Genomic DNA, 26782 nt, shown 5'->3' on the forward strand with positions numbered 1-26782 from the left:
ACAGTTGCTGGAGAGCAGCTTGCCTAAGCCCATGTCAAGTACATACTACACCTGAACCTTGACTATGGTAAGATTCTTAGGCGATTATAGAAAACGAGAAGTACTGGGAGAGGCAGACGGTAGTAATTTAGAAATGAGACAGGCACAGTATGTAAAAATGTGACAGAGTGAAGAAATGAGACAGGTGGGTGAAGAAAAAAAAAGAAACCGGGGAGGAAAGCACGAAGAAGACACGGAGGAAATGGCGTGGTCATGGAAAGAGAGAGATGGGTTAGTTAGAAATGGAGTCCGGACAGCGTTCTGCTTCCGTTACCAGTGCATCTGGACTGCAGACTTGTCAGCAAACTAGGAGATTAGAGGTCAATTAGGAGTTTTGTGACCATGTAAAGCAGGAAGCTGAAGGCAGAGAAACATCTGACATCTGATATTCAGAACCATTTCATCTTTTTGTTTAGGATAGAGACAGTAGCTACAGGTTTCATTATAGTACAATAATGTGTAATGGCAATGCACAGATATACGACATATAGGGGGAAATTTACTAAGACGTGTCTTCTACTTCACATGTTCTGTTGCTGTGGGCAACCAATCAGAATCTACTTATTTATTTAGCACCCTCTAGAAGATAGTAGACAGGATCTGATTGGTTGCCCATACAACATCACATGTGAAGTAGAATACACATCTTAGTAAATTTCCCCCATACTGTGATAAAAGCACAGGAGACGTTATAAATGGGATCTTTGTGTGCCCCAGACTCCTGCCTGGTGGACAGAAGCTAAATGACAACCTTGCGTGGTCCCGCAACCTGTCCTGCAATGGTGGTTGGTCGCAGGACCTGGGAGAGTAACGTTTTCATCAGCGGCCATCGCTGGGAACAGATGAAAATGGGATACTGGGCGATAAGCTTGTATATCGCCTGAAGTCCTTTTATCTTTGAGAGAAGGAATCATATTTTTATACCAAGGACCTTTACAGGTGTGTGATTTGGCTGATGTATCAACGTGCACTTGTCCACCCCAGCACATGGCACCCTCATCTGCAAAACAAACAAAACTAAAAAGAAACAGCCCGTTTACCTTTAGGTCGGGTATGTTAAACTTGGAGTTGACGGAGAGATTGTTGTGCTTGGTGGTGGCTGCCATCAGTTTCTCCCAGGTCTGCTGGCAGGTTTTCTCCCCGGGAGCCGAAATCAACCAGAACTCAGTCATGATTGCTGGTTACGTGCAGGTCACAAGCCGATGGTCACTATAATAACACAAAACGTATGAGAAATTTCACAATTACAACAAACGCGCTTTTCTCAAGTACAGGGTATATCCGCTCCTCCAGCATCATCTTTGTTTCATTCAGAGACTGGAGGCAGCATTCAGACCTGGACAGTAGAAGTAGTGCTGCACAGGAAATGTAACACTAGGTGGGGGTTCAGATTTAGATTCTGCTACAGATATTATAGCTAGTAGTGTTCATTCTAGCACCCGCCATCTTTTAAAACCCATGCAGTTCCTGTTCCCTGCTGTGGTGTTTCTAGCACAGGTCTGGTTTACATATCAGTGCTGATATACAAACCACACTGTGCTATAAGCACTACAGCAGACAGCGACATCCCAGGCAGGGAACAGGAACTGCATGGGTTTTCAAAGTTGGCGGGTGCTAGAATGAACACTAGCTAGTATACGTATCCAAAATCAGTGTCCATTCAAGATTGGTCCCAAAGCTGCATGTCGGATGCGTTTCATTGTGGAAAGCCGCACAACTTCATCTGTTTAGATTGTAGCTTCCTCCACAAAGAAATGTGACAGTACCGCTAATTTGGGACTCCCATTGGACCCATCTTTCCTCTGCATCCTAATTTACCAAGCTACTTGGCTCCCTTGTTCCTACTTCCACCAAATTACCTTTATTAAATGACTTCTTGGGAATATTATGGGTCTCAGATTCCCACTAGCTGGTTCGTTATTCTTGATAAAAAAAAAATAAGGAAACCCCCCCAATTGCCTCACATTTATATGCTGCTGATAAATAGTTTTATTGTAGAGTAAGTACCGTTTACAGGTAGTCCAAATACCGCATACAGGGGCCAATTTAGATATCTGCTCAGAAATCGCTTTGTGTGTAGTTAGCATTTGGAGGTTTCATCCCTGCCTCTCATTACAAACAATTTCACATGGAACCCTGATAAAATCACACAACTAGCCCAATTGAAAGCCATCGGACATGCTCGTGAATGTCATAGGCCCCTAACCCTGCGGCTGTCACCAGCTCCAGCAAAAGTAAGGAGCAAGACCCTGCTAAATTATAAAGTGCAACTTAACATGTGGACACTACATAAATGTTAATGATAAATAACACTGAGGTGTTAAATAAACCAAGAAAAGGTAGAAAATCCCCTTCCATAATACTAATGTACACAGAAATAACAAATAGATAAAACTAAAAGGAGACCTACTTACAAAATGTTTTCCTCGGAAAGGGTGGAATCTCTGAGTCTTAACATTTCAAAACAGAAATGTTTTTGCTTAGAACGTAATTCTGCTTGGGTCAATGTCAATTAACCAATTAAAATGTTTTTAAGAGATACATGAGACGAGATGATAAACAGCCGGACAGCAGAGAACGCGCGAGCACACACACACGAGCACGGGATACAAAGCAAAGCTCCTTTCCATCAACAACTCATTTAAAAGAAATATACAATCTGAAAATAATAAACATACAATTATATAACTGACCGGACCAAACTAATGTGCGCAGAGTTAAAAGCCCCATTTGTGCACTCAAACGGGTGAATATTTGTACAGTTCAACTATGTGGAATGCACGGCCACACACAATTAATGCTCCAGTCTCCAAACATTCCCTAATTAAAAAAAAAAAAAAATCACCCACATAACATTCGTAGACCGTTCCTATCCAATCGTATCAATACTGTACAGTCCAAACATATCCTCACTTATTTTCTCTTACTTCACTTTCCCATCCTCCTGAGCCCTGGCCAACATTGCTGGGTGACCATATAATACAGCTCACTAAGAACCTGTATGATATAGTAGACCATTTTGCAATAGATAACAAAGGTCCCTTTTGTAACCATGCCTATTTCCCTAGAGATTGTGAGCAGGGCCCTCCTACCTCTATGACAGTCTGTTATTCCCCAGTTTTGTTTTATCACTCTTGTTTCCAGTTATAAAGCACAACAGAATATGCTGTGCTATATACAGTAAGTCATTGTTAATAAATAAAGAAGTATAAAACACCCAGTGATATGTCATTAAATAAAGGTTTAATTGATTAAATGTACCTTGTTACTGTGAATAAGAACGCGATTGGCATACAGCCACCAGGGTATAAGATACCCTATAGCTGAGTATGTATAAATATACATGCATTACAGTCTACCTAATTGGGCGAAGGATCATGAGAGGACACTGGATCATAAACTGGGAATGAAAGATATGTTATTTCCCCATGCAATTCCTTACCACATGATGCAGTGATGGAAAATTCACTAACGGAGTTTAAAGCCGTTCGTATGGGAAATGATATATGTGGCTACAATTAGTGGCCATGACGGAACTGACCTGAGGAATTTATCCAGATAGTATTTTGGGGTAAGAAAAGGAAATCTTTCCCTCCTATCAGGCTACATTTGCAACAACCACACAAGGGTTTCTGTTTTCCCCTGAAGAACACAATTAGGATTTCTGAAATGCACAACTTCATTGTCCAAATTTAATAGCCTCTGAGTGTGGCAATGCAAGATGGTGGTAAAACTCTCAGATGGGTGGAGCTTCTGTTACATCTATCTAAGACGGTTGCACGTGGTAGACAGGCTTGCTTTCCTGCTGTACAGAAAGGCTTTGTATGAATTGGTGCATTTGTGTCCCAAGAGGCTACCTGTCATACACTAGTAAGGACAATAAGCAACACCTGGCCAAATGTAACATCCTCTGAGTTCTGTGGCAGTGCAGGATGCCGACTGAACTGAGTTTTTTTAAAGGGGCAATCGTTTAGAAGGCATGGTTTTGCCTAGTTAATGGATTGCCCCTTTAAAAAAAACTCAGTTCAGTCGGCATCCTGCACTGCCACAGAACTCAGAGGATGTTACATTTGGCCAGGTGTTGCTTATTGTCCTTACTAGTGTATGACAGGTAGCCTCTTGGGACACAAATGCACCAATTCATACAAAGCCTTTCTGTACAGCAGGAAAGCAAGCCTGTCTACCACGTGCAACCGTCTTAGATAGATGTAACAGAAGCACCACCCATCTAACACAGCAACCAAGATACTATAAAGCTAAAATGCATTATATACCCACAATATAAATACATACATACAGTACACACACACAGGTCCCTTAAGTATTCAAAACACACTTAGAAGAGGACTTGAGTAACTATTAATACAGTGTCTACACACATGATAAAGGAGTGGGGTAACAGTTTTTAGGGTATGTCACCAGTACGGTGGCCATCTTGAAGTTGGCCATCTTGGATGCAACTGTATTTTTTTTTTTGATTGGGAAGGTAGTCATGTGACATCAAACATGCAGAAATTCCTCAGAAAAACAACTGTCTTCTTAAACTATCTTCTTAATTTTAATGCATCCTTCTCTAATTTTCTTTTTTAAGCCGAATGTCGGGATCCCGACTGGCCTAGTCAGACAGCATGGCGAGCGCAACAAAGCCCCTTGTGGGCTCGCTGCGCTCGCCACCTATTCTATTCTCCTTCTATGGGGGTCGTGGACCCCCACGAGGGAGAATAGCCGGTGGCCCTCGGGTACCCGTCAGTTGGTGTTTTAACAGTCGGGATCCCGACTTAGGGTAAATGACTGTCGGGATCCCGTCCGGCACCCGGAATGCATATGCAACCAGGGACACAGGAGGAGGATAATGGTTTTGATTCCACCATGATTATTACGACGATGATGATGATATAATTGTTATTGATGCTGCCATAAGCTGTTGTATAAGCAATGTTTACTAACTTATTGTTAAGAATTGAATTGGTATATTTGTATTGGTTCTGATACTTCAATAAAAAAAAAAGTTTTTCCAAAAAATTCTTCTAGTATGAGGTCTCCCATTCTGGCAGCCACCCCCTCTCTTCTGTCTCCGGATAACAACATCTAGAACAGAGCGCACTGTGCTGTGCATTTAATTAGAAATAATTGGTCTGGTCATCTTAATACACCAGCGTGTATCTGGGAATTAAGGTTTAAATGACAGCAAGTCAGACATTTGGAGTATTTAATATGTAATAATTGTAATGACAGATTGTTCCTTTATAATTCTACATAATTATTGGAAGCGTTTCGTTCCCACATCGTATTCAGAAATGCAAGAGCGCAAGAATTAGTAGTGTGGATTATAAGATGGACAGTGTCTATATACAGTCAATGGCTTGACCCCAAAAAGTCGACATACATTGGGTCAGAAGATCAATACATTAAAAAGGTCAACATTATATTTTCAAATTTTTTGTTATCAACATCGAAAACCGTTAACTTGGACCCCCAATTAGTGTAGCGCGTACCCTCGCATGGCTTGATCACCCGCCAGGCTTTGGGCTCGGCACAATATTATGTTCTCCCTCTAAGCCGACATGGATATGAAGTAAGAACAAGCCGGTTTAAAGAAAAATTTGAAATCGTGAAAAATTCATGTCGACCTTGTCATGTGTCTACATTTTTCATGTAGACCTTTTGACCCTGTCAACCTTTTTCATATCGACCTTTTGACCCTCTCATCCTATTGCATGTCGACTTTTGGGGTAGACCTATTGACTGTCTATCTAGAGCAGGGATGGGGAACCTTTGGCCCTCCAGCTGCTGCTGAACTGCACATCCCAGCAACCACTGATATGGTTTTGCTATTTGGCCATGCTAAAACTGTAACAAAGCATTCTGGGATTTGTAGTTCAGCAGCAGCTGGAGGGCCGAAGGTTCCTCATCCCTGCTCTAGACAATGTAGATCAATCAACCAGAACCAAAGAATTAGAGCTGCATTTCACTCACCCTATTCCCAATCTGCACAGCTGGGAAACGTGGGCCTATTACTCTTTGCGTAGAGTGCCAAGGGGCAGAAGGACTGAGCAATCAGCGGCCACTCAGTAGAGCTAGAACTATCTATCTAGAGTGGTGTGCGGCCGTCATGTCTATGGGCTGTACAACACAAAAGGTTTAAGTCTATAAAGACCTCGTCATCCCAATGGAAAAAGCCGAAGAAGGGACTTCATGGGAGGCGTGTAAAGAAGGGCATTCATGGGATGCGTGGAAAGAAGGGCATTCATGGGAGGCGTGTAAAGAAGGGACTTCATGGGAGGCGTGTAAAGAAGGGACTTCATGGGAGGCGTGTAAAGAAGGGACTTCATGGGAGGCGTGTAAAGAAGGGACTTCATGGGAGGCGTGTAAAGAAGGGCATTCATGGAATAAAATTAGGTGTTTTTTTTTTTTTAGGGTTGGCACCATTTACACTGACCACAGGTCACCCCTGCAAACATAAGGATATCAGTAAAAACGGTACTTGTTTCCTATCTGGGCGCCCATCGCGGGCATCGCATGTACATCGCGATGCCATTATAATGACATGCGATGCGACGACGCGATTACCGCGATTTTACATAGGGAACAATGTTAAATGTCCCCCCCCCCCCCCCCCCCAATTGTTAACGCCACTCCACGATCAACGTCAACCAGAAGCGTGGCGAGCCCGCGAGGGGCGGCGGTACGCGTCCTCCGACCTTTTCATACCCCTACTATCCACTAGGGCGTGGAGTGAGAATAGAATAGTGTGGCGAGCGCAGCGAGCCACCGAGCCCGAAGCGTGGCGAGCGCAGCGAGCCCCGCGAGGGGACGCGGATACCTTCACAGGTATCCACATCCCCTTGCGGGCTTCACAGGTGTCCGCGTCCGCTCGCCACACTATTCTATTCTCACTCCACGCCCTAGTGGATAGTAGGGGTATGAAAAGGTCGGAGGACGCGTACCGCTGCCCCTAGTGGGCACGCTTCAGGTTGACGTTGATCGTGGGGTGGCGTTAACAATTGGAGGGGGGGGCATTTCACACAGTGCAACACCTATGCTGGAGGGCCCAGCTTCCTAACTAAAGGGCCCACCTAGAGGGCCAGGAGGGCCCAACAAATAAATGAGCCACGGGCCAAGAGGGCCCGACTAATGCGCACACAGGCCAGAAGGGCCTGAATTTGCCCACGGGCCTAGTGCCCGACACCCGGTGGTCTAGGGTGGATGGAGGGTAGGAGGCCAAAGGCCCCTACCTGGTGTTGGGAGAGGCCGCTGGGGGGAGCTTCGTCAGCTCTTTTGCTTCCCACCCCCGCTGGCCTCTCCGGGAGCCATCTTCTTTTTTCTTGCAGAAGGCGCCGGAGATCTTCTGTCTTGATCCCGGCGTCTTCTGGCCTCTTCAGCGGCGCCGGAACTCTTCTCCCCGCCGCCGTCTTCTGCGCCATCCTCCGGCGGCTTCTCGCGTCTTCAGAAGCGCTCCTGCGCTCTGCCGGCGTGGAGAAGACTTTTCGCCCTCCCGCTGGTGTCTGATGTCAGACGCCGGGGGGCAGGGCGGAAACGGCGCGACGAGCGCTGATGGCTCGCTGCGGTCGTTTCCTATTGGCCGCCGATGCGGCGTTTTGAATTTGGCAGCCGAATTGGCGCCAAATTCAAAACCCTGCTTTGCAGACGGGAGGCTGGAGCCGCAGTTTACAGCCGCGGGTTGGCCACCGCTGCTCTAGAGGATGGTAGGACATGAAATACCGCCCATCGGCTCCCACCCAACAAAAGAGTGAAAAATCCCATGTTGACATTTTGACTTTCGTCCTTGGCCATGTCGACCTTATGCATGTATCGGCCTAACCCCATGTCAACCTTTAGTGGTCAATCCAATGCATGTCAACCTTAAGCCCTGTACACGCACATCGATTTGTTTTTGATTCGATGTTAGATTAGATTTTCCATTAGATCTTTCCATTAAATCTTTCCATTTGCATTAGCTATCGAATTCGATATCCATTCATGGTACATTGTACACATTCGATTTACTAGATCGAATTCTATATTTCCTTGGCTGCACAGTAGGTTTTCTGTTTGATTTTGTGAAAACGGGAGCGCGCATCGAATGTAGATCAAAAGTGACACAAAAACCATTTGATTTAGTTTAGGATTCGATTCGGCTTATAGAAGAAAATCGGGAAAATTCGATGCATGTGTACAGGGCTTTAAGCTGTGTACACATGCTTTGATTTTTCCCTGTTTTCGATTCTTGTTTATAGAAGCAAAATCGAATCCAGATCGAATGGTTTTTAGGACACTTACGATCTGCATTCGATTTGATGTCGAAATCGATATCTGATGCAAAAGTACAGATCTAATGCCAAATTGAATGGGAAGATCTAATGCCAGCTCTAATAGAAAATCAAATCTAACATCGGATCTAATGCAAATCGAAGTGTGTGTACACAGCTTTAGTGCTGTTGACCGTATACCATTAATTTCATACTTTAATCAGTGGTTCCCAACCCTGGTCCTCAAGTACCCCCAGCAGTGCACGTTTTCCATGTCTCCACACAGAATCACAAGTGACATAATTAGCTCCACCTGTGGATCGTTTAGAATGTGTCTGAATAATGAGTGCACCTGCTGGGTAACCTGGAAAACGTGCACTGTTGGGGGGTACTTGAGGACCAGGGTTGGGAACCAGTGCTTTAGATGCATGACAACAAGCCCTGATCATGAGCAATTCACAATAAATACCTTTACTCAGAAGTCAGACTGTTTAACATCACTGCTCAGATCCATCTACAGCGGCAATAACTGTCATAAGGTGCGTACACACGTACAGATTTTCTGTCTGATCTATCTGGTGGGAACAAAAACCTGGAAATGTATGGGAGCAACTGACAATCAAAAATGTCCACCCAAATGCAGGAAAACAGAAAAAAAAATGCTTTGATAAATATGTTATATCAGATGATTTAAACAATTTGTCTAACTGATCACTGTCTGTTTTCAAGCATTTGGGAACAATGTTTTGATTGTCATTTGCTCCCATACATTCCAGGTTTTTGTTCCCACCAGATAGATCAGACAGAAAAATTTGTACGTGTGTACGCACCTTTACAATGGTGTATTGTTATAACCCATTATTATTTAGTCTTCTATTTACAAATTATGTACCTGCAAAGAATTGCTCTAGTGATTCGGGAAGAATTAAAGGGAACTGTAATCACAGGCACATGTGGCAAAATAACATCAGTTGGTTAAGACGTTGCAGCGTTGAATTGTGTGCCTGCCAGGCAATAAACAATAATGGGACAAGTATAACAAAACACACAGAGTAGCCAAAATGCCTGTAGGCACTGTACTCTTTTAGTACAGCTTGTAGAACCTACATCAGAGGTAGCACCTGCAGTACAGAAAGTACACCGAACCAAAAATGCAGGTATTTACACCAACAAGTATACCACACTCTGATGCTGCTTTCCCACTGCAGACCCGTTTTAAGTTACAGGTAATCTTAAACGGTATTTAGCATTCCCACTGCAGCAGATTACAGTTTTAAATGCCATTTAAGTACCATTCCCATTGCAGGTAAAACGTTTTAGCTCTTCAAAACGTTTTTACAGCACAAATGAGTGCCTGTGACTTTAATGGGCTTTTCAGGGTTGTGGGGATTGTCACAACACAGGCAACAACCAATCGCTTGAATTGTAGCCTGTTTACATTAAGAATACCATTTAAGATGCATTCCCATTGCCTCTTAAACGGTAGACTACCGTTTAAAACACTGCTTTGAAAACGGGTTGAAATATCGTTTAACTTTAAACGGTATTTCAACTCTGGCGCTTTCCCACTGCAGCCTTAAACGGTATTTTGCCCTCAAAAATCGGCAATATACCGTTTTAAGGCTGCAGTGGGAAAGGGGCATGAAACAGACACAAATATATACAGTGTAATAGTACCAAAGCGATAGAAAATGTGCTATTATGGCTTATGATTGGTTGGGGTCAGAGGTCGGTCGTACAGCAAGTCTGACCTGCGACCCCAGTCTGATGCACATGGGACCACACATTGGAACGAATGGGATGTCAAACACATCCGATTTCTCTGCCTTATCCGCCAGCATCAGGTGAAATCGGGCCCAAAGGGGAACAGTGTATAGATGCCTTTAGGCCCCGTACATCAGGAATCAATTTTTCCGATTCAGTGGCCATCAATAATTGAAGATCAAGAAAATTCTTAATTTTAAAAATCACCGATCGCTACCATTTTTGGTCAGAATCAGGAAATCAAGATTTTTAATCGTGTAACGTTTCTGATTCCCCGATCCGGCTATCGACAGATGGTGGAATATCGCCGACCAGCTGCAAATCCATTCACAACTCACTCAACATGGCATGTTTTTCTTAGCCTGTGCGTTACCGAGAGCCTACTCTTCATGTGCGATAGAAACAGGGTGATTGAGGTTGGATCGGACGTCACACACCATCACTGAAATGCCTGGGTTTTTCCATTTCCAGAAAATGGTGGGGGTGACACCCATAAACACCATGTCAATCAACTTGCGTACAGCCAACGATTGGGAGTGGCCTCACGCATGCATGCTACAATCCATGCGGCCGCATTGACAATTCGCAGGGCTGCCATCAGGTCTGAACAACCCCCCTAAGCTGAATGCTTGAAGCTGCAAACAGCTATGATAACGCACAAGTCGAATTACTGAAACCTTTTTGGTACAAAGTGATCATTTGTTTCCTATACAAGTGAAATCCTGGCTGCTTCTGCAAACACCAAGCAATTATAGGGCATCTTTATTCATACACTGACATTTTTTTTGATGGGGGGGGATTCAATTGTTTTTAAATGCATCCAAACAATGGGTGCCAGACCCTCAATATTCAGTTGTTCTGCAAATGCCATGGGCGAACATTACTTATTGTGTATCACCCATTTACACTGGATTTAAACATACAAAGCATCTAAACCCATGCAGTATTGGGTGCAGTGTCCAAATAGAAGTTTGGGTACCCAAAAGCCTGGCTTTTCAACACAACGTTGGTGTTCACGCTAGAATTAACTACAGACAGGCTGCCGGCTGGGACGGTGGTGTGGTTGCCCAGGGAGGGGATGTGGTCTCATGACATTTCTTCTGTTCCCTACTCTTGGGGGCAAGCCCAGCACTTACAAACAAGCCTTACTCCCCCCTAGATCTCTTGTTGCTGTAAATAGAGGACACAAGACTTTGTTCTGCTTGCCAGGTAACCTAAATCGCTCCTGTGTTCAGTCCTGCTAACTAGCCAGGTTGAATTGGGGGACTCGATCCGGGTCATTTTTCAAGGACCTGAACTGCAACCTGTGTCCACCCAGCTGTAACCTGTGTCAACCAAGCAAGAACCTCAGTGTTAAAGGGTATAAAGTTATATTTAACCACATATTAGTGTTAATTCTAGCACCCTGCCCCTTTCAATACCTGTAAAGTTCCTCTTTCCTGCTCGGGGTGTAACTCTCAGCTGTAGTGCTTCTAGCACAGTCTGATCTATATTTCAGCAACCACCGACTTTGGCATGACTCTTTACACCCAAACAGCTGCAGACTGTCAATCAGCTGATGTATGCAGCCGCACTGTGGTCAGCAACACAGGACTTGATCTGCACATGTGCAGTGCGGAACCTGTGCATGCACAGATCTTAAAAACAGGGGTCAATTGCAACCGAATTGAATTGGCATCCACCTGTGAATGTGCCCTTAGATTACACATTCTCTCCAGGACAAGCAGGAGACTATTGTCCACAATGATCTCACAGGTGTGAGTCATCTTGGCAGTGGTCACACTTTACGGCAGCCCAAATTCGCACAAACCGAATTCTCTCTGCCCCATAGAGCTCCGAAGAATTCGGTGTAAAGTCGGGCAGTTCGCGAAGGGTGCAGGTTCAGGTGTCGTTGCTAGCTTAGAAATTATGTATAGAATAGGATTGACCCCATAACTTCTATTAATAAATGACCAGTGCACTACATAATATATCATGCAGTGTAATAGTGAATGTTGTAGAATTCAGATAGTGTGTCAGATTTACTTGGCATATAATATAATGTCCACTTCTTAAACTCCAAGAGCTACTTCCCTTTACCAGTGTAGCAATCACAATAAGGAGAAGAGGAGAAAGAGGCCAGGCTGCTTCCGGTCATGAGTGAATAAACGTATCCCACTGTGTCATTAGGGGGAGGCTGAGTGATGACAACGTTGGGACATGTGACTGCCAGCCTCCATGAATAGGGCTGGTGGTTTCACATTTACAGAACGCACAAAAGGTAAAAACCATTGGTAATACTAATCACATATGCAAACAGCCATAAAAGATACCTACGCACAGTCCTTACAGCAGTAGATTCATTTCAGTAGAGAAGATCTGCAGGGAAGAGTAGGCAAAAATACCTGCTACAGTGTATGCAAACCTGGTCAAGAACTACAGGAAACGTTTGACCTCTGTAATTGCCAACCGAGATTATAATACAAAGTATTGAGTATAACTTTTTGATTGTCCAAATATTTATTTTCCGCAAGAATATACGAATAACTTGTTTAAAACTCACACAATTTGATTTCCTGTTTTTTGTTCCACATTCTGCCTCTCACAGTTGAAGTATACCTATGATAGAAATTACAGACCTCTCATCTTTTTTTAGTGGTTCAACTTGCACAATCATTGGCTGTCCAAATACTTTTTTGCCCCACTGTATGTGCTCAATACAGAGGATTAATATATAAGGGTTGGGACCGTTAGGTCTACAGTAAGTTGGTCGACAGTCACTAGGTCGACATGGGGAAATGTTGACATGGTTCTATGTCGCCATAAGACAAGGTCGACATGGATTTAGATCGATAGGTCGACACAAGCATTTGGTCGACAGTGTGTAGGTCGACAGTCAAAATGTCAACATGGGGTTTTTCGCTGTTTTTTACCCGAATGTTGTCACAGTCGACATGGATACAGTTTCCAGTGCACCGCATCGCTCGCTTTGTTCGCAATGCTTTGGGCACGGTGCCTCGCTGTGCTCAGCACACCATTTTATTCTCCCACCATGCCCTAGTGGATGGTAGGGCATGAAATACCGCCTGTCGACACATTTTGGCTAAAAAAACTGTGAAAAACCCCATGTCGACCTTTTGACTGTCGACCTAATCCCATGTCAACTTTGACCCATGTTGACCAACTTGCTGTAGACCCAATGACCGTATCCCCTATATAACAGGTCAAGTGTCCATGTAGCTTAAGTACACAGCTCTCACTGGCTGCCTGACACCTACACCCATCTCCAGCAAGCCACCCGCCAGAGAAGGCCCAAGATGGGCAGAAGAGAAAGTTAACCAGGAAAATGATAGAGACAGGAATATGAGAAACAGGAGGTAAATTTACTAAAATGTCTAAACAATGAAGAGATGTGATGTTTCCCATAGCAACCAATCAGACTATGTCTAACACTTCTCTATTGTATCCTACAAAATGATCATCAATGTCTCCATTGGTTTCTATGGGCAACTTCACCTCTTCATTTCAGAAGCTTTAGTCAATTTAGTAGAGAGAGCGTATGTACTAACTGCCTTTCAGATAAATCATCTGTTTTGTTAGCCGAGTGTGCATCCAGTTTTACCATCATTACATTTAGGGCATACCTCGCGGCAATTGCACTTTTAAAATCAGGACACTCACGCTGCAAAGGTGAACACGCCAGAAAAGGGGCGCAGCCTATGACAAAGGGGGCGTGGCCTCACAGGGATGTTGTGGTCACAGGCCACATCCCCATTTTTCATCACTACATTGGCATGGCCAGCACTGTGTAAGCTGCTGCCCGTGCCCCCAGCCTCCCTGAATAGATGCTGTGCGCATGCGCACAGCGTCTATTCCCACTGGCCGCTGCAGGCAGGGGAAACTCCCATAATACCCCCACCGCGGAACACTGCCGGCCCCAATCAGGTGCAGGACAGACCTACAAAAAGGACGGTTGGCTCCTAAATGCCACATTACAGGTTGTGTCTGACAAATGACAGGTACTTTAGCACTCCCTACTTTATTGTTCTCCAAGCTTTAACAAATCTCCACCGTGCAATGGATAACAGAGGCCATGCATTTGGGGTCTATGCACTAAGCCTTGTGGATAGATAAATTACCAGCCAATCAGCTCCTATTTGCCATGTTACAGGTTGTGTTTGACAAATGACAGGAGCTGGATGGCTGCTGCTACTTTATCTCTCGCCAAGGCTTAGTACATAGACCCCTCAGTATGACATTTGCATCTCACACATTCAATGGTGCAATGTGATATTTACAAGTAATTTGTAAATGCTCCTAGGAGATTGGAACAAGCTTGGGCAGCCAGTGGCTGTTACATAGGATTATACAGCCCCCAGCAGTGTACATGCTGGGACTTGTAGTTCCACTGCAGCTGCAGAGGCTTTAGATTGTATGTCTCTGTCCCTTGCTTGGAGCCGGGGAGATAGGGGAGAGCCAAGGCCCTGCATTGCTCCCCCACCCCCGAGTTGACAGCTATGCCCGGGCCCCCGGACACTACATCCCCTCATGCTGATACAGGCGTACCTGAGTGGCTGGGTAATGCTGTCACCGTCGGTATACACAAGCTGTGGCACGGTTCGTCACTCCTCCGCCATCCTCTCCCTCACAGACCACTCCAACAGCCTCTCATTACAAGACAGAACACACCTCTGAAATATTTGGCTAAAAAACTGTCCTCAGTGCAGTGGATGGTGTCCGCCATTTTTTGAGAGACCGAAATCAATGTAACTCGGCGCTTTGCCTCTGACAAGATGGCGCCTGTAAAGGCGACAAGGAGGGACTAGGTTTGTGAGTGTCACGCAGCCCATCACATGATTCTCTGTCAGCTGACACACACACACACACACACATCATACACACACACCGACCGTTGTGGTGCTGGGAATGGGGAAGGCTGGCTGAGTGACAGGATGGAATTGATCCCCTCCCCTGGCCTGGCCACGTTAGGCGGGGCTCTAGGTACGGTAGTGGTGGTGGGACTGTCCGGCGGTGGTGATTAGAGAGAAGCCCAAGATGCCCCCATAGAGATGCTGCCAGCACCCTGTGGATAGCTAGGTGGTAACCCTACCTGTGGATCACAGGCTGGCGGCATCGCATGTGCCCAGCATACCTTCCAACATGACCCTCTCCAGGACTCTGCTCCTGGACTTCCTTCTTACTGTATGATTACCATCACCTGTGTTGAACAGGTAAATTGCTAAGAAAAGTGCTTCAACACAGGTGATGGCAATTATAAATTAAGAGGGAAGTGCAGGTGCAGAGCAATGTGTCCCTCCTGGAGATGGTCATGTTGGGAGTATGGTGGTACGGGAGGCTGCTGCCTGTTCCCAGTAATTGGTGGTGGGGTAGGCTGCTGATGCCAAGTGTGCCCAATAGTTTTTAGTGGGGTAGGCTGCTGGTGCCAAGTGTGCCCAGTAGTTGGTAGTGGGATAGGCTGCTGGTGCCAAGTGTGCCCAGCAGTTAATAGTGGGGTAGGCTGCTGGTGCCAAGTGTGCCTAGTAGTTGGTAGTGGGGTAGGCTGCTAAGTGTGACCGTCAAGAAAGAGTTTGGTGCCAATTGTGCTCAGTATGGATTACTGGTGCTAACTTTCCACTGAGGTGGATTGGCGTAGGAGAAATAATTGTGGCTAGTAGGTCAGATGTTGGTATACGCTACAGTATGTGCCCGTTAGGCACATACATGAGAGCGTGACTGGTGCATTATGACCATGCTTAATGGATGGTTGATGTGATCATTAGGCACATGCAAATGTTTACGTGTGCCCTATAAGTGTATGTACGGATTGGTGGGTGTACCTAGTAAGATGACGTTTATATTTCCAGTGGGTTCATGGCAGATCAGTGTCTGTGCACACATCAAGTACAGTAGAGAGTTGGTAAGTGTGGCGAGTAGGCATACATAGAGGCCAATATCTTCAGGTGTGGTACAGGGGTCCGACAGTCGGGATCCCGACAATCATTAGACCGACGTTGGGATCCCGACTGGCCGGACCCAGACAGCATGGTAAGCGCAACTAAGCGCCTTGCGTGCTCGCCACGCTGCGGGCACGGTGGCTCGCTACGCTCGCCACCGATTCTATTCTCCCTCTATGGGAGTCGTGGACCCCCACGAGGGAAAATAGCTGATGGCCATCGGGAACCCAGCTGTGTTTTTTAAATGCCTATCGGGACCCAATATCTTCTTGGCACAAAGAAGGTTGGGTAAGTGTGCCCAGTAGAGGCATGGGTTGGGGGGGGGGGGGTAGGGTATTGGGGTTGGAGATATGTTTTCCAAGTACACACATGCACAGTGGATAACTATTTCCAAAAATGGCATGCAGAATTTGCGCACTGTGAATGTGAGCAACATGCGTACACACTGCTGACGGATATTAAACATGAATGGTTCTGTCTTTGAGTTGACAGATTTTGTTAAAACTGGTATTTAGGGTGGCTGCCATGCGGTTGTCTTTGGGTGTGTCATGGCATGTAACCCGATTGCCGTGTTTGCTGAAAGCATTTGGGTGCTGGTGGGATGCTAGTTTCTGACAGATTTGCCCCAGTAATGAATCAAAGCAGGTAATGGTGTGTTCCACTTGAAGACAGATGGCTACTCAGATCTGATCGCAGTACAAATTTGTTCTCAAAATGGGCAAAACCATGTGCAATGCAGGTGGGGCAGATGTAAAGGTGCCCATACACTGCCTGCGACGTCTCACAGCAGTGTACGGACACCCGACAGAATTGTGATGGATCGCATGCGTCCCTGCTTCCCGCCCGCCCCAGAACGGGTGGTCGGACGGCCAGCCGGTCTGACCACCTAGTCGGGTCCGATGCGCACGGGACCGTGCATTGGACCCAACTGCATGTCAGGGAGAGGCGATTTGTTCCGATTTATCGTTAGATCTGTGTGAGTTATTTTGTTTCTGTGCAGGGTAAATACTGGCTGCATTATTTTTACACTGCAATTTAGATTTCAGTTTCAACACACCCCACCCAAATCTAACTCTCTCTGCACCTGTTACATCTGCCCCACCTTAATGTGTCTGCCATATATAAAAGGTTATCTAGAACAAAAGACCTTATCCTAATCGCTTCAGCCCCCCCCCCCCATGTGTTCTGCGCATGAGCAGACGCAGGGTGTGTGCACCCACAGCAAACATTCTATTTGCCGTGTGCACGCACCCTACTCAGCGGGCGGGGAGGGGGGGGGGCGCTGGGCAGCCCCTTTAGCATATGGGAATGCCCAGCTTTTCATGGGCGTTCCCATGAGAAGGGGGGGAGGGCAGCCCTGTCCTTGCACAGAATATGAATATGTATATCATCCATTTGCAGGCGTGTGAGGGGGGAGGGGAGGTGTCTGCTGGACTTGCAAGGCTGCGAATCAATCAGAAAAAGGTCCATAGTCCAGTTGTCACCAGTCAGGTCCTTTAAGGTGATTATAGCAATTGTTATACACCTCTATTCTAACTAATGGGCCGTTTAAACTTCTGGTCCAATTAGTACTTATCTAATAATCCCTGCTAGCCGTAATCAGAAATGCAGCAGTTCCTTCAGTTACTTTCAATCGACTTTAAATTGTTTTTTACAATGTTGGTAATGAAATACATTATTTTTAATTGAATCTGTGTGAACACCTCTCCTTAATTAATTCAATGAATTAGATTTAATCAAACACCCAAGTAAATGGAGCAAGGTTAATGATTACAGTATGCACTCAAACATTGAGGAGGATGTCTAACTCCAAAATGGCAGTGCTTCGAAATCCAGTGCTCGAGTACAATACAATAGATTAACTCACCTGTGTATGACTAAAGCAATACAGAAAACGTGACCTGATTGGGGGTACTTGAGAATTCCTCCATTATGGAATTTAGTCTCCCTGGTCCGGGGCATGTGGAAATTGTCTGACATTTGTAGATTTAATCTATAAAATAAACAAACCCACTTGATCTATCGCTTGCCTATATACATGAAAAAACTATATTAATACAAGAAGTTGCGGTACTTGTGTAGTTTCACGGCGCCACTAGATAGGATAGATAGAATACGATTTAGTATGCGATTTGACATAAGATATCGCATAAGATATAGTATAAGATTTACTATCCATTTCATTGCCCCACTATCCACTAGGGCGTGGAGTTGATTTTATATAGCGTGGCGAGCCACCGAGCCCGAAGCGTGGCGAGGGTACACGGAATGTATTTTATGGAATTGCATGCAAATGGCATGCGATATTGGTGACTTGCTTTGAAACATCATCCGTGTCCCCTCGCCACGCTTTATAAAATCAACTCCGCGCCCTAGTGGATAGTGGGGCAATGAAATGGGTAGTAAATCTTATACTATATCTTATGCGATATCTTATGTCAAATCGCATACTAAATCGTATCCTATCTAGTGGCGTGCCGTGAAGTACCGAAGTTGCTTATAACTACCACACTTATCAATGGGAAAAGCTTAACAGACTTAAGATATATGAATTATTATGACAAGTGACCCAAGAGACTTGGTGTAACCAACACAGAAGACCCATTAAATTATAATTGCAGCATCTTTTCATATATGTCCTCTTCATCTGGGGGGGAGGGAAGGAGGGGGGGGTGGCACTCTTGGTCTATGATTCTTGATGTAATCAATTGCAGGGTGGTACAAAGCTGTGATGGGATGACCATGCCACACCAGGCATTCAGATTTTTGTACCACTGATTTGGAAAAGAGGATTGTAACCCGTGTCTGAGTAGGCTTGTAGGGAGTCCTCTCTCCATCTGTAATCACCTGTGGCCATTGCATAGTGGGCAGGTAAATTGCCACCAGCTTCCTCCACTGACACCTGTAACCACTCCTCCCAGGTTCCTACCATGGTTACTTAGAACAGCCTACTTCTGGGTGTTCTGCTGCAACATCTCCAGGTTGGTGTCTGCTAAATTCCACTGGTCCCTTACTATCTGCAGGAGGCTTGAGCTTGGCGACACTGAGCTCCCTCGTCAGTGCCCGCATCCTCCTGCTCCGCTACCTAACCCTGCCCGTCTCCCTGAAGTGGATTCTGCTCCCTGCCGGCGAGAGATGGGGACACTCACGCATGTCAGATGGAGCTCTCGCCAGTGGAGGGGATCTGGCGAAGGCTGGAGCTATACGAGAGGCGCTCCATCTGTAACAGTTGGTTTCCTTCTGAAGTCCACTACCATCTCTAGTCGGATCAGAGCAAGGTTGCTACTGCCACACCACAATGCCAGCCAATCCACCACCTGTCTGTAGGCAGACTAGTCCCCACCCATTTATTTATTTCAGGTGGATCATCACCAGTTGCTCAAATACATTCATGATCACAGATGTCAGAGCAGTCCCACAAAAAAAAAAAAAAAAGAGCTTGATAAACCCCTTCCAATAGCTATATCTACTTACATCGCTCGGGACCTCTTGGAAGCATTTGCAAAGGATTTTCAGCTTTAACCACTATTCTTTACCTAAAATACACCGTTAGGAACCCGAGGACCAAGATATAATTTCGGACCCTGTGTCGCCTTACCAAACTAACACAATTTACCATGAGGCTTGTAATTAGGATACTCATCGTTTGCTGGCGGATACCTAATCTTTATTACGCATTCGATTAGCTAATCAATATACCACACAACTGAAGAGGAGAGCGGATGAATGTGTAATGTTACAAATTTCTGAAAAATGGGTGCAGGTGCTTTGTTCTAAGAATCCTAGGGCCCTATACAGACCCGATCGCAGGGCACATTTTGTTAGCAAATGTTATTTTAACTATATAATCTAACTGTGGACAAAAGTGCTACTGTGTGTCCTATTCATCATTTCTAATTATTTTAACTGTAAATATCTTAGTTTCTTCTAAACCTAACGCCTTCATCCACGGGGCTCTTCAATTGTCTTTTGGGTTGTATAGATGTCAACAGTCGTTATGCGTGTATCCCACAAAGTGAAGGCTTTGGAGGCACAAGTGCTGTTTTAACCAATAAACCACCATACAATGGTTCTCAAGAAATTGTTGGCATTAGATCCTATACAATGGCAGCTATAATAATCGACAGCTTGCGGGGTGTGTGATGGGTCCAATGTGGCCACAATGTACACTAATACATATGGTTGACCGAGACCTTTTCCCCAGACTACTGAGGTTGTAGGTTTGATTCCCAGCATGGCCCTAACTGTGTGGAGTTTGGCCCTTATTCTGGTTAACTCGCAAAGGCAAATTCCTTCTCAAATGGACAAAACCATGTGCACAGAGAGAATTAGATTTGGGTGAGTTATTTTGTTTCTGTGCAGGGAAAATACTGACTGCTTTACTTTTACACTGCAACATAGATCTCACTTTGAAGTAAAACCCCACCCAAATCTAATTCTGATGACAACACTGAAAGAACAAACTGGGTAACAACAGACTGATTTGGAGGTAGGAGGGCCCTGCTGCAAGCTTACAATCTATAGGGACATAGGAGGGAAACACAAGGACAGTAACCAGTAATAGCATAGCAGTCCCACCAAGTTACAAGTCCAGAAGGGAAGCTATATAATACATAAGTGCCTCTGAGGGTTATGTGGTTTGTACCTAAATTTGATAGGCTTGCCTGAAGAGGTGAGTTTTCAGAGAACGCTTGAAAGTTATGAAGAACTATATTAAAAAGCAATATTTTTGAATAAATATATCCATATATCCTTTATTATAGGGTTAAATGACATATGAGAGGAATTCTGTATCCAGGAGGAAGTTCTTGTAAATTATTGAGCTCTCCACCAATAAAATTGCCCCGTCCCACCTAGTTTGAGAATCACAGTTATTTATGACCTTTTACATTCTTTTGTACTGTTGATGGATTTTTGTCCCTCTGAGCCTCAGTTTTATTCCCTCTCTGTATAAGGGTGACTTCCTCTGTGAATTATCTGCGCACTCTGTGTCCGGATAGTTATCCTATTACTCTGATGTCTAGTAATTAATAGGTGACCCTCCGATACATAGTATATTATCTTGGTGTGGGATCACTTCCCTTATTACGTTCTCATGGGGCAGTGGTTAAGTAAACTTTTTCATTGGGTGGAGTATTGTGAAATATATTAACACAAACTCCAAGGCCAAAGGTTAACATCTTTCAACCTGGAACTAGAGCAAGTCGGAAAATCACCTTCAGCAGCTATAGTTCAGATCATGATCAGTGACTGAGTTTTTGCCTTTGAATTAGGTCATAAGTATGGGACACTCTCTGGGATAAAGTGACAGGCGTTTTGAGTGGTCAGAGGACACACAGGCGCTAGTTTTGAGGCGCATAATTTAAAAGTCACTTGGATGTCCCAGTGGCTCTGCTGCAGCTCTCCTGATTGCAGGATGCCGTTACAAACACGCTGCAAGACAAATGCAGGTGCTATGGTGCGACACCCCTCCACCCCTTTATTTATTTATTTACAGTTTCTTATCTAGCGCAGCAGATTCCGTTGCGCTTTACAATAGGTATAAAATTCATCACTGGAGTGCGATGGTAGAACATCAATTTGCAGGAAAGATGGTGGAACATCGATAGCTCAGAAACGATGGTGGAACATCAATAGCTCGGGAACGATGGCGGAACATCAACAGCTCAGAAACGAGACAATTGAAGCGCTAGCAATTAGGTCTAGATTTCCCAGCATACGTATAACCACTGAGCAGTGAGGATTGGCTGAGAAAGTATGACCGGTAAATGGACCTCACAGGATTGGCTCAGAAGAACAAATTACTAGAGCAAACATGGCAACCCCCATGTTTGACTCTGGTGGGAAAATTTGTTTGTACACACCACGCTTGTGGCCCGGAGCAATGGTGGCGGACTGTGAGGCCCCTGGGAGCTGAGAACTGATGGACAGAGTGAGAGAGGAGACCTGCTGCACAGCCGCGGACTAAGTGGTGCTGGATGAACACAGCGAAGATCGCAGGACAGCCGCACTGCACACAGAACGCTGTATCAATGTCCATATAAGATTAAACCGATGGATAATAAGTGAAGTACGCAGTTTACGTACACTGTCCGTAAACCTATAACCTTTATTCCTAGTTATGTGCGAACAAAGCGTAGCGCAGCGTAGTGAACCTTGTCCGTGTATAAAACATGCTATACCGATACCATTAATGTACTAAATCAGGTATTATTTCCTTATAAACTTTCCGCTTATTGCAAATAAAAGCCAAGACTCTTTATAAATTTCAGAATAAGGGGATAAAGTCCCTGTACCATACATTTCCGTCCTTAACGGACAAGAGGGGGTTACAGAGATAAAAGAGCAGATAACAAGATATTACGGATTAATATACAATACAAAATAAATTCTAACCTAACAGGGTAAAAACAACAGATATAAACACAATCAGCCTCAATACAGTATTCACATACAGGAAGGCAATAGTTACCGTCTCATCAATAGCGCTGGCGCAACCCAGTCCGAGATCACTATATTCCGTCCAGAATATAGTCCAGGGAGAAGAAGAGGAGCACAGTGAGAGTGAGTTTAGGATGTGCTTGAACTCTTATAGTGTCCAGGTAGAGGGGGGCAGTGAGGGTCATCATTGGTCAAAGGATCACATGTCGCTTCTCTTGGATTGGTGCAGGGGAATGCACCTCGGTCTCTTTGTCTTAAGGCATCGTAACTCAAGCTGTGAAACTGGTTACATCTGGATCTTCCATTTACACTGTCCACGTGGTGACATGACCATTAAATAAGTAATTGTTCCATAACTTTTGGCAGTTACAAGTTGCGAACTTTATACCAGAACCGGAGCGCTGTGCATGAGAGACGGAACACACAGATGCGAAATATGTACGTAAGAAAGGTCCCTTTATACCTTGTGCTGCGGAATAAAACCCTTTATCTATATTTTATTAGAATGTAAGTGTGGAATATGAATTTATGTGTAGTAGTATGGCTGCGCACTGGGTTCACATTATTAGTTCACCTGGATCCTATTCTCTATTTACGTAACTGGAACCAAGATGGCGGCCAGACCATTCTATCGTGGTGCATATGCAACTCGACTTTGACAGCTGACAACACCCTGGCTTGAGAGGCAGGAACAGTGTGGACAGGAACTTGGATATGTCTGTTTAATTATCCAGATCATGACACCAGGCTCCCTGTGCATGAGCAAAGAGCTCCATGTGTCAGGTGTCTGACTGCAATGTCGGCGTTTGTGTGTTTAAGTCCCGGGCATGACATTACTGGGAAATGTTTGTATTGAATAAAGGATGTAACTAAATGACACCCTGTCACACTATCATTGATAGCTCTCAAGCAAAGGGGGTGATTCTGGTTGACACCCAAATCTGCAAAATTCGCAGCTTTGTGAGTCATCTATGCACCACCTGCACGCCCGCCCCCGCTCGCATGCCGAATTTCCCCGGATGCATGCAAATGGATGCTTATCATAAATATCCATTCACAGCCTTGCGCGCAGGGACATGATTGTCGACCATCGAATGATCTTGCAAGCGCTCGCAGATCTTCCCTGTGCAAAACATCGCACCCCTGTGCGAACGTGCAGGGGAACGGCGCAATTAGAATTAGCTCCCAAGTGTATGTATGAAAGGACTGGTGCTCTGAAAGTCAATGTAGACATGTAATGTCATAAATAAATATGAAATATTCCCCGTATACTGAGTGGGACATTATTGATGTGGTACATCCGTTTAGTCTGTCATCATTGCACTGATATGAGAGCCTGTTTGGGATCCCCAGGGTCATCACTCCAGTGAGCAGTGACAATAAAAGAGGAAGCGGATGGAGAAGCGCACCAGGTTTCCATGGAGCGGCTGTTGCATAATGGGTAAATGTAACTTGTGCCAGTGGAAAGTTTTTTTGGAAAGTCCTGAAATTTTGTGAGAGGACATGACCCTTAATCAGGCTTCATGGTTTTACGTTTTAATAACGAGCAAGTGAAACCCTGGGGTATTTTTGTACCTTTTTTTGGTTACCCCCTTTCCTGGTATAATCACCATGCCAAGCTGGGGTGTCCATAATATGATTATGTCCCATGGTGGACAGAGTTGGGCTATAAGGTGGTCAGAGGTGGTTGTGGGTTGGTGGAGCTGCACTACCCGTACAGGATGAGCAAGTATTCACACTGCAGATAGTTTTTGCCGTTTCCAGACTGTCCGGGGGAATTCTGGATGTAGGGTGAACCTACCAGTTATGTCAAGTATGTGACATGACTCTTTTTGAAAATACCCGGTGATGGAACCTCAGTGGAGGAAGAATACACCTCGATATGAAGAGTGGCCAGTACTAATCGTTTGAAAAGATGTTTTGTAAAGAGTATCGCATCCCTTTAAAACATAAAAATAGCAAGACCTGGGCTGTGTTATTATTATATGGTAGAAAAGTCCAAAGTGGGGTGTGGTGTGACTTGTCTATAATGATCATGTCTTCCCGGATGATTGGTCTACATGATGAATTGTTTAAAAGCCTTCCTTGGTGGTTTAGGGTTCTCTTACATTTTGTCATTGGCTGCAGTGGCTCCTGGGTCTTCTGCCGAATTCCGGCAGTGCTGGTACAGTTACTTCCTGCATGGATCTGTGATGTTGCAGTGTTCTGATGAGTTCTTCTCCCAATGGGGCAGATGTATTAAGCCTTAAAAAGAGATAAATGCAAGGGTGATAAGGAGAGATCAACGTCCAGCCAATCACATCCCAACTGCCATGTTACAGGCTGTGTTTGAAAAAAGTCAGTTAGGAGCTGATTGGCTGGACGTGTATCTCTTGTACCTTCCCCACCACAGCATCACCCTAACCTCACAGCCTAACCCACCTGGCAGCGCAGAACCCTCGGCAGTATGTCGACATTTCACATGGCGAGATTTCAGATTTTGATTTTGCAAACCTGTCATTAGTTTCAGAATATCGACCCGGGGTGTGTCATGCCATGTTGACATCCTAGGGGGGCGATGTAATAAGGTGCGATTTTTTTTTTAGGTGTATAAAAAATCTCACATGTCACTTTCACATTTTTTTCCCTGGATTTAGCAAATGTAATAGGGTGTGATTTTTATCACTTGCGATTTCTGGCGATTTTTAGTAATGGAAAAAGTGCAAATTTTTAGCAACGTGAATGTGCAATATTATTAGTAATGGGAGCATACGGATTAAAGTGAAAATGTAAAAAAAAAACAGTGTGGGGTCTCACACACCCACCCCCCAAGCATTACCAGCCCCAGTCTCATCGAGCCGGTCCTGGTTCCCCAAATAACGAATAGTGCGGATCCCCCATATTTAAAAAAAACAGCACCTGGCTCTTGGGTCGGTCCTGGTTCCAAAAATAGCCTGGGGGCCCCCATATTTTGGAACCAGTACTGGGCTCCAACAGCCAGCAGTGTCATGTCGTACCATGATCACCCAAAAAATCTGAAAACACATCAAAAATTGCACCCTATTGCATCTCACCCCAGGTGTTTAAATGATGAATTATCAGATTGGATACTCTTCAGTAATATGATATCTCAATACTTTTAACAGGTGTAAATAATTCCCAGTGACAGTAAATGGAAATGTTATATTTTATACTGGTTTGATAATAATGTGACAGCGGTATATTACATTATTGCACACAACTTCCTTTCATAATACACTACAGTGACATTTCTCTGAACAATTCCAACCTCAGGTGCTATTTTGTACCTTAATACACCACTAGGTGGGGACAATACCAACATTATCCAACACTTAGATGCTGGACTATGGCTGATCACATGAAATGAAGTACTGTGCACTGATATGGGATATTGCACCTGTACATACGGGTATGTAGTTTGCCGCAGAGTCAATAGTTAGTGCATGAATGCTGCGGAAGACTTTTCAATCGCTTTCTCTTTTCATTGTACATTTTTGTTTCAAGTATAAAAGACGTATATTTGTAGTAGTCATTATTGCGGAACAAGTACTAGCAGCTTCCTGTAGGGGCAATCTGCGCCGGATGCTGCGTCTTTGGCCAGTATGCCTGTGTAAGATTCGCTGCACTTTCACGGCAATTGTCCCTTCACGGAGATTCGGCCGGCAGCCGTCCGTCCTATTCAACGCGTCAGGGGCTCTCCATCCCTGACGGCGAAAATTACCCCCTACAGCGAATACCGCTCCCGGCTCTCTCACCTGCTTCTGGGGCTATACTGCCACTGCAGGGGATGGAGCGTACTCACGGCTGGGGGGGAGCCCGCTGATGCCGCCAGGAGCCCCCGCACAGCCTGAGGATGGGGACGGGTCCAGCAGCAGTAGCAGACCTCCGGCTCCAGCAGTCCCAGCCCCCCCCCCCCCCGCTCAGCTGGCTGTCAGTTCGCTGAGGAGGGTGGAAAAAAAATTCAAAATAAAAAGCAAGGTGCTTGTAAAGCCGTAAAAAAAAGCAAGACCCTTCAAATAAAATGAAAACTGATTTTTCACCAAAAAAAGATGTCTAATGCAAAATGGAGAATCATGGCGAAAATCACTGGAGAAAGCAGTTATCCATTTGATCATTGAATACACTCTCGGAGATTTCCACTAAAAACCCCATTGAAAACCACCGGCGAAATGCATATGGCGAATCATTTGCTGTTCATTTGCAACGAATTGTCTCCATTGAATAGGGCGAATTGTTTTTACTGAGAGAAAATTCGCCATCACCCCGGCGAATTGCCAGATTCGCTGTAAAATACGGCGCATCTGAGGCATTGAATACTGGCCTTTGCCATGGGTTGGCGTCCTAATACAAATCCAT

The 26782-nt window shown here is 44.9% G+C and overlaps 1 protein-coding gene across 2 annotated transcripts in view; it reads right to left on the minus strand.

Annotated features, from left to right (window-relative positions):
- ATP6V1C1 (ATPase H+ transporting V1 subunit C1) overlaps positions 1 to 26782 on the minus strand; it is a 63446-nt gene that overhangs the window by 24842 nt on the left and 11822 nt on the right. The window contains exons 1-2 of one of the 2 annotated variants that reach the window (XM_083186947.1): positions 14598 to 14753; positions 1080 to 1248 (exon numbers count right to left, since the gene is read on the minus strand). In XM_083186947.1, the coding sequence (XP_083043073.1) occupies positions 1080 to 1211 (132 nt within the window). In that variant the 5' untranslated portion in view covers positions 1212 to 1248; positions 14598 to 14753. Of the gene's footprint in view, positions 1 to 1079; positions 1249 to 14597; positions 14754 to 26782 lie in introns of those variants that run through there. The other variant, XM_083186948.1, reaches the window with a different exon arrangement.

Source organism: Crinia signifera, chromosome 5, assembly GCF_055691185.1.
Source record: "Crinia signifera chromosome 5, ASM5569118v1, whole genome shotgun sequence".
NCBI lineage: Eukaryota > Metazoa > Chordata > Amphibia > Anura > Myobatrachidae > Crinia > Crinia signifera.